Source organism: Macaca thibetana, chromosome 1 (genome assembly GCF_024542745.1).
Source record: "Macaca thibetana thibetana isolate TM-01 chromosome 1, ASM2454274v1, whole genome shotgun sequence".
Classification (NCBI taxonomy): Eukaryota; Metazoa; Chordata; class Mammalia; order Primates; family Cercopithecidae; genus Macaca; species Macaca thibetana.
In genome coordinates this window covers 44,395,577-44,412,249 of record NC_065578.1, presented here as the reverse complement: position 1 = coordinate 44,412,249, position 16,673 = coordinate 44,395,577, and the positions used below count along the sequence as shown (strand labels likewise).

The 16,673-nt window shown below is 36.6% G+C and overlaps 1 protein-coding gene across 2 annotated transcripts in view; it reads left to right on the top strand.

Annotated features, from left to right (window-relative positions):
* ZSWIM5 (zinc finger SWIM-type containing 5) overlaps positions 1 to 16,673 on the top strand; it is a 192,937-nt gene that overhangs the window by 849 nt on the left and 175,415 nt on the right. The window contains exon 1 of one of the 2 annotated variants that reach the window (XM_050797650.1): positions 11 to 13,455. The exons of the other annotated variant lie outside the window; for it this stretch is intronic. Coding sequence (XP_050653607.1) covers positions 13,443 to 13,455 — 13 coding nt within the window. The 5' untranslated portion in view covers positions 11 to 13,442. Of the gene's footprint in view, positions 1 to 10; positions 13,456 to 16,673 lie in introns of those variants that run through there. 2 annotated transcript variants of the gene reach the window in all.

The following is a 16,673-nucleotide window of genomic DNA, read 5'->3' as shown; positions in this document are numbered from 1 at the left end:
GTAGGTGCTCGCCCGGGCGCTCTCGGGTGCTCAGCCTCCTCTTCCGCAGGTGCCTCTTTGCCTGAGCCCTGGGGCCGAGACCCCGCCTTCTGCCCAACTCCTGTACCCCTGCCGAAGGACGAACAAGTCACAAAAACTTTTTTCAACCTTTCACTCAGGTCCACCACTGCTCTTTTCCTCCACTGATCCTCTACCCCCATTTCTTTTTGTTTGAAGGGCGAATAGATCTCTCTTCTTCACTCTTTCTACTCCCCACACCAAGGCAAAGAGAATGGGGAGGTATGCCTTTTTGGATGTAATAATTTCACAAATGCATTGTCCTAATTTAAGTTTGGAGAGGGGAGGATTGTTAGTAAATCTGGAACAAGCGGTTTTAGAGGGAGCGTTTGAGGGACAGACTGTCAGAGGCAATCAATAGCCCTAGCCGATTAAGCCTCGATGAAATTAACTTTAACACTGGGAAAAGAGCCCCAACAAAATCCTGCATATTTCAGACAGTTTTAGTTGTCTGCGTTAGGATTTTTCCCCTGGATCAGTGATGCTTGGGAATCTAGGCTGCGGACTAACAATAACCGAAGATGGAAATGTGACAGCTTCTCCTCCACACCCCCACCCAAGGAAAAAAAAAAAAAAAAAAGCCATACAATCTGGAGTGGGGGTGGGGTCTCTCTTCCTTGTCAGACTGGGGTAAATCAAAAGCTGATCACGCTGGGTTTTTCAAAAGCTTCTCATTTAACAAGTCGTACTTGCTTTTATCTTTTTGTTATGGGAAAATATACAAGTGATTTCTTCCTTTACTCCTCCGGAGCTTCTAGTCAGTTTGTTAATCTTATTAAATATATAAATACAGTGCATCTGATTTGTGGAATGGTTAAGGAGAAAGAGAAAAAAATGACATTGATTAACATTGACTTTGCTATGTGGAAAATTAAAACATGTGGAATTAATTTTCTATTTGGATTATTATAGCCTTCTGGAAGTACATATCTTTATGTACTTTATGTTAATCTAGATCTTGTTTTGTTGTACACTATATGCTCATATAAATCGAAGAAAATACTGATTTTTGAAAGGAGTTGGAGGGAGGTCGTTTTTAGAATTAAGCACAGAGAGACACAAACCCCAGACATCTAGCTCTCCAGGTAAAACCAACATATTTGAAAAATGTTTTTCTCTGAATCGTGCTGTTTGATATAAAGTAATCTGCTTCTGGTTATTGAGAATCATTGATTCCTGTGTTTCTAACCAAAACAACAGCATACCACAATTTATTTTGCAAATGTGAAATATAAATTTATCCTGTGCCAGAATATAGTGACAGTGGCTTGAGCAAGTTTTGTTTATTTGAAAGAGGTTAGTCCTTTGTTTATTTGTGTATATTTTTGAAAGAGTGACTTGAATAAACATGTAATTAAGGTGTACAGCTTTAATACTGAAACACTGAAAACATGAAAATAAATGCATTTTCCTATTAGTCTGTAAATTTTAATTTTTCTGAGTTTAGATCATTTAACTTTTAAGATTCTTGTTTCAAATATTTTAAATTGAAAAGGGTCAATTTAAGTGGTCGTTTTGTAGTAAGAGATGGATAAGGAAGAGTTTTCAAACTTGAGGGAGCAAATGAAAGAGAGGAAGAGTTTTAAAGAAGTGTCTATTTTTAAAGTGACTGAAGTGTCACGTTGCAAATGAAATCGGATATTTTTGTTAATCTAGATCATGTTTAAATCAGATATTTCCCCTTTATAATATGAAAGTTAATGTGGTTCTGGAGTTATAGGCTCTCATATTATAGTTTCAGGGATCTTGAGAAAAGACACATATAAACAAACATGTTTTGTGATTGCCTTTGGATTTCAAAGACGAAGACCGGTGAATAAAGTTATCCCTTTAAGTTTATGCTACTTGAGAACCATGAGCTGTGTAATTTTTATTATTCTGACCTTAATTTAGGTTAGTAAGTATAGGAGAGAAGGATAGCCTGTTCTGCATCTTTTTGAGTTCTGTATTTTGGTATGAACCACCTTTAATAGAGACATATCCCCCGTCTCCTAAACTTAAAATTATAAGTAAATTACTTAATCTAGAAAGTAGGCTTTCTAAAGTATTGCCAAGAGATGAGGAATGAAGTGATTTTTATATACCAAGATAGTAATCGTGTTCTTCAGTTTATAAGTGCACTTCAAACTCAATATTACTAAGTGATGCTAATTAAGAATTCTACATATTTCCTTACTGTTTCTAAACAATAGAACCTCAGATTTGGGAAGTTACTGAAGGCCGATGTTTTAGGAAGAACAGAAAGTTGGGGTACTTCTGTGACAACATCCTTTTAGGAAAAAGAGTCATAAGGAAATTTAATGAAAAAGGGAATTTAAATGAAAAAAGAAAGCACAAACAAAAAAGCCTTCAAGGCAAATAAATGAAAAACAAACAAAAACTTATAGAAATAGTAGGTAGACTAAATTCTGTAATCTGGTAATAGAAAGTCATGAATTCCGGTTAAAAATTGGATACTTCAGATTTTAAATCAAAACTAAAACGTTTCCAGCTATGCTCAAAGGATACATTTCTTTTATGTAAGTACTGCATCAGAAGTGGTATTCCCTTTAAAAGGGGGAAATTGCAAGTTAGTCTCTTCATGGATGTCTGTAAGTTTGAAGCTATGTAAATAGACTTACAGTCTGATCTCAGTATTGTAAAGATAATAGAATTCATATGTTTCAGCATCGGCATTTTTAACTTGTTTCAGAAGCCCATGGGTATAGTAGTAGTATAAACCTTGGGAAAATACTTATTCAGAAGTCTGCAGATGGCGTAAGAATAAGACAACTATAATTTACTAATGGTTGTAACATTTTGACCCTTTTGCTATCCACTGTATTTTAAATTGATTTCTTTGTGTTTGGTAAAACTTAAAGAAGCTTTGCTGTTTCTCAGGAAAATCTGAATTGATTGAAAGAAAAAAGCATTAACAATTTTTCTCACTTAAACACAGAAATATTATAATTACTTGGATATTTAGTTTTAAAAATTGGGTAAAGGAATGCAGGGGCCTTCTGCACCTGGTACATCTGAGTTATATACATATTTATCCAGAAATTTTAAGTAGATTTTGACAGGTGACTTCAACAAAACCCCATAGTTTTAGTCCACACATTTTTAAATAAGTACATGATTTATTCTTGAAGTCTTCTAGACTGGAACCAGAATGCTAAGTATTACCTTATGTGGAAGAGGTACAATTATAAAGTCAATAATGGAAATATAAAAAGTGGCCTATTTCAGGAAGTTATCTATAACTTAAACATCAAGTAGTAAGTTTTAAATTGTGTACACTTGTATATCATCAGTAAACAGGTCTGTGAAATTTTTCTGTAGTACAACTTTTGTGAAATTTGTCAGTAACAAGTATTACGGTTGTTGATTTTTATATGTAATTTCCTTTAATCTATATTGTTTGGGGAATAAAAGATACCTACATTGAGAAAACTATAGCATCATATGTAAGTTAGAATGAATAAAATTATAATAAAATTTCATGTGGAGAAAAATGACTTTATTTATATTTAAGATATTCCATCACAGAAGGCAGCTGCATTCCTTTAAGCGGGTGTGCTTTTTAGCATAGAAATTTTTCAAGTTTTAAATCACATTATCTTCTTTTTTTTTTGAGCAATGAGTTCTCTCCCTCCACCCTAACACATCACATATGCACACATTTTAATGTTCAATAAGTGCTTGTTGAATGACTGAATGTTAAGAATGGATTTCTCAGTGTTGTAAAACAGAGAGACATGAATTTTGAGAATGAGTGGTATTGGAATATATGGGGAAAACTCCAGACTTGTGCATATAATAAACTGATAGCATTAAGTAGCATGAGTGTTACAACTTAGGTGAATCTTCTGTCTTTGACCATCTGTTTTTTTGTGAAGAATGGTGATTTATCAATTTCTTCAAATGAAAGCTTTAAATGAATTTTTCTAAAGGTGACTTTCTCAAGGATACAGCTTTGGATTTTAAAGATGATGGATAAACTAAAGATAGTGAATTTTATTTTAGAGGTTATCTTTATTTTAGGAATTTTAAAAATATATTAATGAAAAGGCTGGAAATTTATGCCTATGGGAAACAATTTTATTTCTCTTGTTTCACTAATGGCAATTAAAAAACAAGACATTAACTGTCAGTAATCTATTATGATGAAGGTTATATGAATATATACATGTGTTAAAATGTATGGAACTATACACCAAAAAAGTCAAGTTTACTGTATGATACCATAGAAAATAAAATTTTAAAAAATCAGTGCATTAATATAATGTATAAGAGAAACATATACATGCTGTATTAGTTTCCTATGGCTGCTGTAACAAAGTATCACAAACTGAATTGGCTTAAAACCACAGAAATGTATTGTCTCAGAGTTCTGGAGGCTAGAAATCCAAAATCAAGGTGTTGGCAGTGCTATGCTCCTTCTGCAACCTACAGGGGAATCCCTTGTTGCCTCTTGCTAGTTCTGGTGGTTTGTTGGCTGTCTTTGGCATTCTTTGACTTGTAGCCCCAAAATTCCAGTGTCTGCTTTTGTGGTCATGTGGCATTCTCCCTGTGTGTGTCTGTTTTCACATAGCCTTCTTACAAGGACACTGGTCATATTGGATTAGGGGCTCACCCTACTTCAGTATGACCTTATCTCAACTAATCACATTTGCAACAACCCTATTTCCAAGGTCACATCATGAGGGACTGAGGTTATGTTCTGAGGTATTGGGGATTAGGACTTCAGCATATTTTTTTGGGGGGTGACATAATTCAGCCCTTAACAGCTTCTCATACTTGTTTCTTGTTGCATATCTGAGTTTCATGTGAATTTTAAACTTTATTACATTAAGTATGGCTTAAGTTAGGAAATCACCATATTAATTTTATTAGGTAAGCATTATTTAGACTTGCTTGATTCAATTTGCATGATTGATTATTTAATCTTAATACATGTGGAATGTTTTTGACAAATAAGTGGTTATTTAAAGGTTAAAATTATCATTCTTGATAAAAAATGATGACTGTGTGATATAGCACTCAGGGTATACATATATGAATGAATAGATTACTGTGGGTTTTTTTCACGCACACCATTTATAACTCAGCTTTAGAAATGGATAACCTTGAAAGCCTATGAACAGTGTTTTAATGTCTGTTTCCAAACCCTAAATTACTATGGTTTAGAATTAGTGTTTGGTATTAGAAATAGATAATAATTTATTCCAGATAACTTTTATGTGAATTTTTTTACCTTGTGGTTTATTTATAGGCTTATTTCTTTCTAATATGGGCAGCATGCTTCTTGGACACTTTTAGCCTATCGTGGAGCTAGTAGACTAAGAAAATCATACTTATTTAAATATTAGCTGTAGTATTATGTGATTATATGCTAAATTACTCTGTGATAGTTTTTGTAATCATATATAGTCAACTGATTAATTTTTGGTTTTCAGTGTAATTGTTCTCCCCCTTAGGATATATAATGTGGTTTGTCCTAAGTTGATGCTCAGAAAATGTTTATTGAATGAATGAGTAAATTGTCATGTCATTTTTTATATTTGTGTAGTATGACATCTCTCTTAATTGCTTTATATGTGACTAAAGCCTAAAAGATATACTGGCATTTTGTGGCTCAATTTCTGGATGCTTCTGATTTTTAAAGCATTACATAGATAAAAATTATCCTTGAAGCTTATTATTAACTTGTTCTTGATTCATTCCTTGAATTAGCATTTAGTCACTTATTATGTGTAAGGCTCAGTAAATAATTGTTTACCTGTTTTTGGTGGAAGTCTTTCTGTAATACTTTGCATTTTCCTATCTTAGAATGCAAAGTTAGGTTGGGCATCAAAGCCTAAACTTCTAAGGACTACATTACGTTGCCTTCCTTATGTAGGGAGGAAGTTATAAACTGAGTGAATATTTGACTCTGAGAGTTTCTGAAACCGGTTTTTGAAAAGTTCCTTGCATACGTGTTTTTTGATCATTTGCCTGTTCTTTATAATGGAGTGATGAATGTGGTATTTAGGGGAGTATAACATAGTTACCTTCTTTAAAAGTAGACTGTTGAGGCCAGGCGTGGTAGCTCACTCCCAGCACTTTGGGAGGCTGAAGCGGGTGGATCACGAGTTCAGGAGATCAAGATCATCCTGGCCAACATGGGGAAACCCTGTCTCTACTAAAAATACAAAAATATTAGCCAAGCGTGGTGGCGTACGCCTGTAGTCCCAGCTACTCCGGAGTCTGAGGCAGGAAAATTGCTGGAACCCAGGAGGCAGAGGTTGCAGTGAGCCAAGATCGTGCCACTGCACTCTAGCCTGGGCGACAGAGTGAGACTCTGCCTCAAAAAAAAAAAAAAAAAGACTACTGAAGCAAAAGCTGAAGTACCCTTCTGCCTAGTGGTTTTCTTGCCTTCACAACAGTTGTTTGTATACTTTGTATAATTTAGTCCTTAGAGAAATACAAATTAAAATTCAAGGAAATACCTACATTACACATACACTAAAATGGTTAAAGAAAAAAAAAAAGACTGTACCAAGAGCTGACAAGTATATGGAGTAACTGGAACTCTCATACATTGCTGGTATGTAAAGTATGGTATGAATGCAAAATGGTGCAGCTACATGGAAAACAATGTCCTATTGTAGCTAATCATATACTTAAAAGATTCAGCAATCCTACTCTTAGGTATTTACCTGAGAGAAATGAAAACATATAAGGGGATTTCAAAAGCTCATGGAAAAATGGAATTAAAGGATAAAAATTAGAAGTATAAACTTTATTTTTCAACATAAACTCCATCAAGTTCAAGAACTTTTATAAGTAATGATACAAGCCACTTAGCTCATCCCTAAAGAAGTGACGGTCCTAGGAATTCAGCCATGTCAATGCAGTCTTTTTTACATTATTGACTGAAGAAAAATTGGTGCCTTCTGAAGACTTTTTTAAAGATTAGGGAACAAAAAGAAGTCAGAAGGAGCCAAATCAGGACTGTAAGGTGGATGCCTAATGATTTCTCATCAAAACTCTCATAGAATTGCCCTTGTTTGATGAGAGGAATAAGCAGGAACATTGTTGTGGTGGAGAAAAACTCTGGTAAAGCTTTCCTGGGCATTTTTCTGCTAATGCTTTGGCTAACTTTCTGAAAACACTCACATAATAAATCAAATGTTACCATTCTTTGTCCCTCCAGAAAGTCAGCAAGTAAAATGACTTGAATATCCTAAAAAACTGTTGCCATGACCTTTGCTCTTGATCAGTCTGGTCTTGCTTTGATTGGACCACTCCTGCCTCTTGGTAGCCGTTGCTTTAATTGTGCTTTGTCTTCAGGATCATACTGGTAAAGTCATGTTTCATCTCCTGTCACAGTTCTTCAATGAAATGCCTCAGGGTCTTGATCCTGCTTGTTTAGAATTTCCAGTGAAAGCCCTGCTCTTATTAGCTGATCTGGATGCAGTGGTTTTGGCACCTGTTAAGTGGAAGGTTTGTTCAACTTTAATTTCTCAGCAGAATTATGTAAGCTGTACAAATTGAGATGTCTATGGTATTGTCTGTTGTTTCTGCTGTTAATTGTCTGTCCTCCTTGATTAGAGCACAAACAACATGAATGTTTTTCCTCACAAATTGATGTGGATGGTCTGCTGCTGTAGGCTTCATGTTCAGCATTGTCTCACCCTTTTAAAATAAGTTATCCGTTTGTAAACTGCTGATTTCTTTGGGGGCATTGCCCATACACATTTTATAAAGCATCAGTGGTTTCACCATTCTTCCTCCCAAGCTTCACCATAAATTTGGTGTTTGTTCTTGCTTTAATTTTAGCAGAATTCATGTTTCTCTGATAGGGGCTCTTTTCAAACTTACGTCTTGTCCTTTTTCGTGCCTTAAACTAGATCCTATCCAGATATATTATAGCAAGTTAGTATGAGTTTATTTCAGTGCAAAAAAAAAAAAAAGTGAAATCCATGTGTAGTTTTTTTATAATACTCATTTTCCACAAACTTTTTGAAGACCCTCATATGTTCATATAAATACTTGTACTTGAATATTTGTAGTATGCAAGCGACAGCCTATTGGTTGTTTTGGGCAATGTGAATAGGCATAGTCAGCTATGAAAGTCCCAAAGTTAAGCAGAGGTGTGAGTTTTCCAGGAACTCAGGTAAGTGTGTAACTTCTAGTCAGTAAATGGCTGTTTGGCTCTATTTTAAATGTAGGCCCAGTTAGCCACTCAGGATTCATCTTGAGGGATTGGCTCAGGTTCGTAGATGTGAGAAAACTTTTGGGTGATGGAAATGTTAATGACTGTAGTGGTTACATGACTACATTCATTTGTCAAAAGTTATTAAATTGTATGCTTAAATTGGCAAATTTTACTGAATGTAAATTCTACCTCAAAGATTTGATTTTAAAGAAAAGAATTGTGGGCTTCCATCTTGGTTTCACATTAAAATCACCTGGGGAGATTAAAAAAAAAAAAAAAAAAAAAAAAAACGGTACCTGAGACTCACTCCAAATTAATCACGTCAGAATCTGCTGAGAATTAGGACCAAATTTCAGAATTGTTAAAAAGCTCCCAGGTAATTTTATATGCAGCTAAAGTTCAGAAATGCCATTGTAGAAAAATGATCACCTGGCCTGGCATGGTGGCTCACACCTGAAATCCCAGTGCTTTGGGAGGCGAGACAGGAGGATCACTTGAGCCCAGGGGTTTGAGACCAGCCTGGGCAGCATAGTGAGACCTATCTTTAAAAAAAAAATTAACTGGGCGTAGTGGTGCTCACCTATAGTCCCGGCTACTTGGGAGGCTGAGATGGGAGGATCGCTTGAGCCCAAGAGGTTGAGGCTGCAGTAAGCCATGATGGCGTCACTGCTCTCCAGCCTAGGTGACAGAGTGAGACCCTGTCTTTAAAAAAAAAAGGAAAAGAAAAATGAACACCTTTATTAGTATTATCATTGTTTCTGAACCTATTGTTGGCAGTCAAAACATTATGTAATTTTCATTCTACAAATGCTATGGACCATGTCAACTTTATTTTCTATTTATTGTTTCACCTATCTTTATTAATGGATGTGAAGGAAAATCATTCTCTTAACTACTCAAAGAATGTTTCTCTCTGTATTTTGGAGAGGTCTTATTCCAAAGTAAAAATTGTCATTGTTACTGTCATCAAAAGATGTTTGTGTTTAATGCAATGCCAAGCTATAATTTTCTTCGTGTTTGTTCACCCATTTATTTATTTATAAAACCTAATTTTTTTTAGCTGAGCACAGTGGCTCACACTTGGGATCCCAGCACTTTGGGATGCTTAGGTGGGAGGATCACTTGACCCCAGAAGTTCAAGAACAGCCTGGGCAACATAGGGAGTCCCTGTCCCTATTAAAAAATTAGCCAGGCATGTTGGCACACACTTGTAGTCCCAACTACTTGGGGAGCTGAGGTGGGAGGAATGCTTGAGCCTGGAAAGTTGGGGCTACGGTGAGCTGTGATCACAGGCCATTGTACTCCAGCCTGGGCAACAGAGCAAGACCCTGTCTCAAAAACAGCAACAACAAAAAAAACTTTTAATTTTTTAGTATGTTCTGTGCAAAACAACATAATTTCTATATTTAAGAGGCACACAGTTTACTATGGAATGTACATATAAAAATGGCATTTAAAAATTTTCTATTAAATCAGTTAAGGGTCTGAATAAATAAAATGGCATTTACCACAGTGTTTTGTAATAATAGAAGAAGTTACTATGGGGGCAGAGAGTAGGAAGTGATTAACTTGGGAAGTGGGTACTACTGGATACATTGCTCTATTTTAATATAATTACAATTGTAAGAAATTTTAGAATTATGTCCAATATTGCAATAAAGATCGAAAACACTTTACTGCTTACAAGTTACATTAACCTTTAATAAAATTCTTTCTGTATTAACATTTTGTATGCCCTCTAATACTTTAGTGCATAGTTGATCCAAAGGGATAATACTAGTAGGAAGGAAGATGACAGAATGTTGCCAAATACGAATCCTTTTTTCTCAGAGTAAACTACAGATTTCTGGCTTTAGAATAGCTTTTTGTTATCTTCAGATAATCCTTTCCTTTTTTGTTCAAAAAAAATTATTGCTTCTTTTAGGCATAAACATACAATGGAACTAATCAGCAAAATAGTTTTTTGTCCCTCCATTATCTTTTGGTCTGTGAGCAACAAGAAAATGTATTGTGTCTTTGAAAGCCTTGGAGATAATTACATTTTCCCCCCTATTCATTCATGGTTTTGTTGAATAGAGGCCTGTAGCACTGATAGCTTCTGGAAAAGCCAGCTTGTTCTTATTTTGTTTAAATCTATCAATACCTGCTAACTGACATGACTAGCCAACATCACCAACATACATTGATGTTATTGGTAATATAAAATCCTTCCCCACATTATGGCTCCCTATTGTGAAAAACTCTTTATGTTTTGTCTCACTCAATATTATATTATTGTAGTCTTTACCATCACACGTATTTGTATATATCTACCATATGTGTGTGTGTATATATACACATATGTACACATACATACTATCACAAATATGCAATTCTGGCTCCTTCAAAGTCTCAGTTTTTTCAACTGTAAAAGGGCAAAATGATGGTACCTACTTCATAGGTTGTTTTGAGGATTAAATTAGTTAATATGTAAAGCATTTATAATGAGGCTGAACACATATTAAGTGCTATGTAAATATTCACTATTATTATTACGGCCTGTACCAAAATTGAGAGTATTCTGTATTGGTTACCTTTCCTCCCTCAACCTTCATTCCACCTTCTAAAGGTTTTGTAGTCTGACTTACGCTTTCAGTCACTAAATTAAAATTGATCTCTTAAAGGTCGCTAGTGACCTCATGATTGCCAAACACAGTATCTTTTTTCTAGTCCTCATTCTTCATGCCCTCTGTATAGAATTTTCTGTAGTCTACTGTACATTTCTCTTGAAATGCTTCTTCCTAGATTTCTGTTTTACTTCATTATTCTGGCTTTCTATTTTCTTTTATTCTCTTACCCCACAAAAGTAGGATGTTCCTTCTTATATCAAGTCTTCTAATTTAGAATCTAATTTATTTCTACAGTTTCAACTACAATTTTATGAACATAAGATAGCATGATATAATGTAGTGGTTTAAAATTTGTTTAAAGCAACTGTACGCTCACTTTCAAATGAAGTCTTAAGCTGGAATTCCAGCTTTTGCAGCAGATAAAATCTGAGCTGTGTTGGGGATTGCGATGGAGCCTAGAACTTCATCAGCATGGCCAGCTACTTCTTCCCTTTGAAACTCTGAAGCACTTCCAAATAATCCAAAGATCAGCATATATATTTGCCTGCCAGATATTTCTAAATGGATATCTTACTAGCCACTCAAAACCAAACTGCATGATAAGGGGATTAATATCCAGAATATATTAAACTACAACTCAGCCACAAGAAACAACCTAATTCAAAAATGGCAAAGGACTTGAATAAACATTTCTCCAGAGACAATGTACAGATGACCAATAAGCACAAGAAAAGATGCTCAACAGCACTCATTATTAGAGTAATGAAAATCAAAACTACAATGAAATACTACTTCACACCCGTTAGGATGGATATTATTTTTTTAAAAAGCCAGAAAATAACAAATGTTGGCAAGGATGTGGAGAAGTTGGAACCATTTGGAAATATAAAATGGTGTAGCTGCTGTAGAAAACAGTATGGCAGTTCCTCAAAAAATTAAACATAGAATAACCATATGAGCCAGAAATTCTGCTTCTGGGTGTATAACCAAAATAATCGAAAGCAGGGAATTGAATAGATATTTATACAACCGTGTTTTACAGTAGGATTATTCACAATAGGCAGAAGATGAAAACAACCCGTGTCCATCGACAGATGAATGGATAAACAAAAGGTGGTCTATTTTCCTTCCTTCCTTCCCTCCCTCCCTCCCTCCCTTCCTTCTTTCCTTCCTTCCTCTGTCTTTCTGTCTACCTACAGGAAATGTTATTTAGCCCTAAAAAGGAAGGAAATCCTGATACATGCTACAACGTGGATGAATGTTAAAGATTATGCTAAGTGAATAAGCCAGACACCAAAGGACAAACATTATTATGATTCCACTTATATGCAGTATTTGGGTAGGCAAATTCATAGAGATAGAAGTAGAATTTAGAGGTTGCCAGGGGCTGAGAGGAGAGAGAAGTGAAGAGTTATTGTTCTGTTGAACTAGAATTTTAGTATGCGAGGATGAAAAATTCTGGAGATAGGTAGGAGTGATGATTGCACAACAGAGTGAATGTACTTAATACCACTGAACTGTCCATTTAAAAATGATAAATCTTATATATATTTTACCACAATAAAAAAGTTAAAAGCCACATATATTATTTTATTTATCCAAAATGTCCAGAATAGGCAAATCCTGGAGACAGAAAGTAGTAGGTTAGTGGTTTGTAGGGCCTGTGAGTAAGGGGAGTGATTACTAATGAGTATGGGATTTCCTTTTGGGGTGAAAATGTTCCAAAATTAGATAGTGGCAATGGTTGCACAAATCTGTGAATATACTGAATAACACCAAATTGTGTACTTTTCACAGTTGTGTGCCTCTCAAGGGTGAGCTCTATTATGTATGAATTACATAATAAAGCTATCATTAGAAAAGCAAATATTCCAATAAAACAAAAAGGAAAGGAAAACCTTCAAACATTCTGTTTCGTAGAGAATGAGGTCTAAATTCCTAAGTGCTGTGTTTGGAGACCTGGGCCCAAATCCCAGTTCTGCCACTTTCTAGCTGTGTAACCTTGGACAAGTTACTTAACCTCTCTGAGCCTCAATTCCCTATGTACTTTCAGGACACTTATAAAGGAGTGAGGAAAGCACAATTAGGTGGGCAGAGAAGTTGAACTGATGCAGTCACAATGGAGACTTCAGTCAATCCTATGGGGAGCTCTGCAGCTGGGATGGCACTTGACAGTTATCTGAAAATAGATGTGGGCTGACCTGAGGGAGAAGAGGCATAACCCTGGGTGGGGCATTTTTCTTTATGTGGTAGAGATGAAGGTGAACTACACTGTTTCTCTTCAGGGAACTACTTGCTGCCCAGCTGCAGGAAGTGCTTTCATCAGACAGCTTCCAACTGTCAGCTGATTCACGGTCTGTCTCAGCAGCAGAGATCTGCTTCATCTGAGGTCATACTTTTCTAGGGGCAGCTTACAAATGACTGAGCAAGGTAGGAGTGTAAAGATCCAGCTATTTCAGCCAAACATGGAACCCTTCGACAGGCAATACCTGCTCCAGAGAGCCATACCTCGTTGACTGAGCTTTTGTCAGGCCTGCATTACAGTTTGATTTCTTCCTCTTCCCAGTCCTGCTTCTGTTGCCGTTCTTTCACAGATGTCGATCCCTAGTAAGTGTCTTGCATTTCTCATTCTATCTTGGTGTTTCCTTTCAGAGAACTCAACCTGTTATACTTTGGTTGAGGGCAGCTTGTGGAGGAGGACATAGCTGTAACCTCTCAGCAGCCAACTCTCCTGGCAGTTAGAGGAATAAATGCCTTGGTCCTGAAGGAAGGATCTGAGCACTGCATTTCCTCTGACTCTTGGATTCTTTTCGTAGAGTAAATTCACCCTATAAGGGAACAGCCCCTCCAGGATTGTTTGGTCTCTTTTTCTGGGGATACTTACAAGAGTAAAATTAGGAGGCAAATCACAACTTCTGTCACTGAAAGTAGTCCCTAGAACACAGCTGATCTTGTCCCCCTCCTCTAAACTCTCTTATGGATTCTTAGCCAGAATCTCTGCTGGTCTGAGTGTTTTACCTGGGAATGGGTAGTGACTGTTTTTTTTGTTTTTTTGTTTTTTTGTTTTGAGGCGGTGTCTGGCTCTGTCACCCAGGCTGGAATACAGTGGTATGATCTCAGCTCACTGCAACCTCCACCTTCCTGGCCCAGGTGATCCTCCTACTTCAGCCTCCCGAGTAGCTGGGACTATAGGCATGTACCACCATGCCTGGCTAATTTGGCTAATTTTTATTTTTTTTTGTGGAGACAGGGTTTTGCCATGTTGCCCAAGCTGGTCTCGAACTCCTGAGCTCAAGCAGTCTGCCTGCTTCAGCCTCCCACAATGCGGGGATTACAGGTGTGAGCCACTGTACCCAGCAACTGTTTTATAGAAAAGCCTGAGCCTAGTTACTGTGACGTTTCTCAGGCCTTGCCCACTGCGTTTGTTCATTTACTGTCAACATTGGGCAGGGAAGTATCAAGAGATGCCCCAGTGGTAAATTAGATGCTAAATGTCGTCTACTCCCTGATGTTACTTTTCTTTGTATTGGTAAATCTGCTTTATTTCATAAACACCATCTGTTGCTGAGGTAGCACATTATGTGACATTAAAATCAGGTAATTAGGTTGTTTTTGTTTTGTTTTGTTTTGTTTTGCTTGAGATAAGGTCCAGCTCTGTCACCCAGGCTGGAATGCAGCGACAAGATCATGGCTTACTGCAGCCCCTACCTTCTAGGCTCAGGTAATTCCCTCACCTCAGCCTCCTGAGTGGCTGGGACTGCAGGTACATGCCACCATGCCTGGCTAATTTTTTGTAGAGATAAGGTTTTGCTATGTTGCCCCGCTGGTCCTGAGCTCCTGGGCTCAAGCGATCCACCCACCTTGGCCTCCCAAAGTGCTAGGATCGCAGATGTGAGTCACCAGCCCGGCCTATTATGTAGGTTTTAAAGATCAAATATAGTATCGTTGAATATGCTTTATTAATAGTTCTTTGATATGTTTTTAAAGTACTGATTGCGAAAGTTTTCAGATTATATATTGTCCCTTGCAAATATTATTGTTATTTTTATTATTATTATTATTTTCTTTGAGACAGAGTCTCTGTCTGTTGACCAGGCTAGAGTGCAGTGGCATGATCTCAGCTCACTGTAGCCTCTGCCTCCCGGGTTGAAGTGATTCTCCTGCCTCAGCCTCCAAAGTAGCTGGGATTGTAGGTGTGCACCACCATCCCTGGCTAATTTTTGTATTATTAGTAGAGACAGAGTTTTGCCATGTTGGCCAGGCTGGTCTTGAACTCCTGACTTCAGGTGATCTGCCTGCCTCAACCTCCCAAAATTTCTGGGATTACAGGTGTGAACCACTGTGCTCGGTCCCTTGCAAATATTATTAATATAGCATCAAGGTAATTAGCAACAAAAGTCACTCAACCAAAATGTTATCCAGTATGTTAATATAGTTTTATTTAGAACTTCATTTAGTAGTGAATGGTTTTTCAGTACCTACTCCCTTTTATCTATTCACTTGGAGATTAGAATTGAGGAGTTGGATTTTAACTTTCCTCAGTCATATATCCGTGTGATAAATATGCCTTCTAGCAGACCATCAAGACAGGTTAGCCTTGCTAGGGTTTTTGTTTGTTTTGTTTTTATTAAAGAGGGTATCTTCCCTCTGTTTTGACATCTAGGCTGCCTAATGAGGCCTTGAAAACCAGTCTCCAGCAGTATCCCTGAAGACTTTGTAGTCTGGAATGAGGGGACCTTACAGCAAGTTTTCCCCCACTAATATCTTTAGTGAGATATACTTCATGTACTGTACAACTCATCCATTTAAAGTGTACAATTCAGTGGCTTTTACTATATTCACAGGTAGGGGCTGCCTTCACCACAGTCAATTTTAGAAGATTTTCCTTACCCCAAAAGAACCCTGTATCCTTTAGCTATCACTCCCCAATCCAATCCCATATGGTCCTAAGCAACTACCAGTCTACTTTCTGTCTCTATGGATTTGCTTATTCTAGCCATTTTATATAAATTGAGTAAGAATATGTAGTCTTTCGTGACTGGCTTCTTTCACTTAGCATAATGTTTTCAAGGTCCATAAATGTGTAACATGTATCTGTACTTTATTCTTTTTTAATGGTGAATAATATTACATTGTATGGATATACCACATTTTGTTTATCCATTAATTGGTTGTTGCATGTTTGGGTTGTTTTCCTTTTGGTTATTGTGACTAATGCTGCTGTGAACATTTGCATACTAGCTTTTGTGTGGATACATGTTTTCATTTCTCTTGGGTATACATCTAGGAGTAGAATTGTTGGATCATGCAGTAACTATGTATAACATTTTGAGGAACTGCCAAACTATTTTGCAAAGTGCATCACTTTATAATTCTGCTATCAATGTATGAGTGTTTCAGTTTCTCCACATCTTTGCCAATGCCTGTTATTGTCTATCTTTTTTATTATATCCATCCTGGTGGAGGCCCGGAAGTAGTATCTCATTGTGGTTGGTTTGGATTTGCATTACTCTGGTGACTAATGATGTTGAGCATCTTTTCATGTATGTGTTGGTCATTTGTATAACTTCTTTGGAAAAAAATGTTTATTCGGATCCTTTGCCCATTTTTTAATTGGGTTGTCTTTTTATTGTTGTGAGAGTTCCTTATTCATTCTAGATACTAGTCCCTTATCAGATACATGATTTGCAAATACATTTTCCCATTTTGTGAGGTGTCTTAACTTTCTTGATAGTGTCCTTTGAAGCACAAAAGTGTTAAATTTTGATGGAGTACAATTTACCTTTTTTTTAGTTGCTTTTTTCTTTCTTTCTTTTGATAAAGTA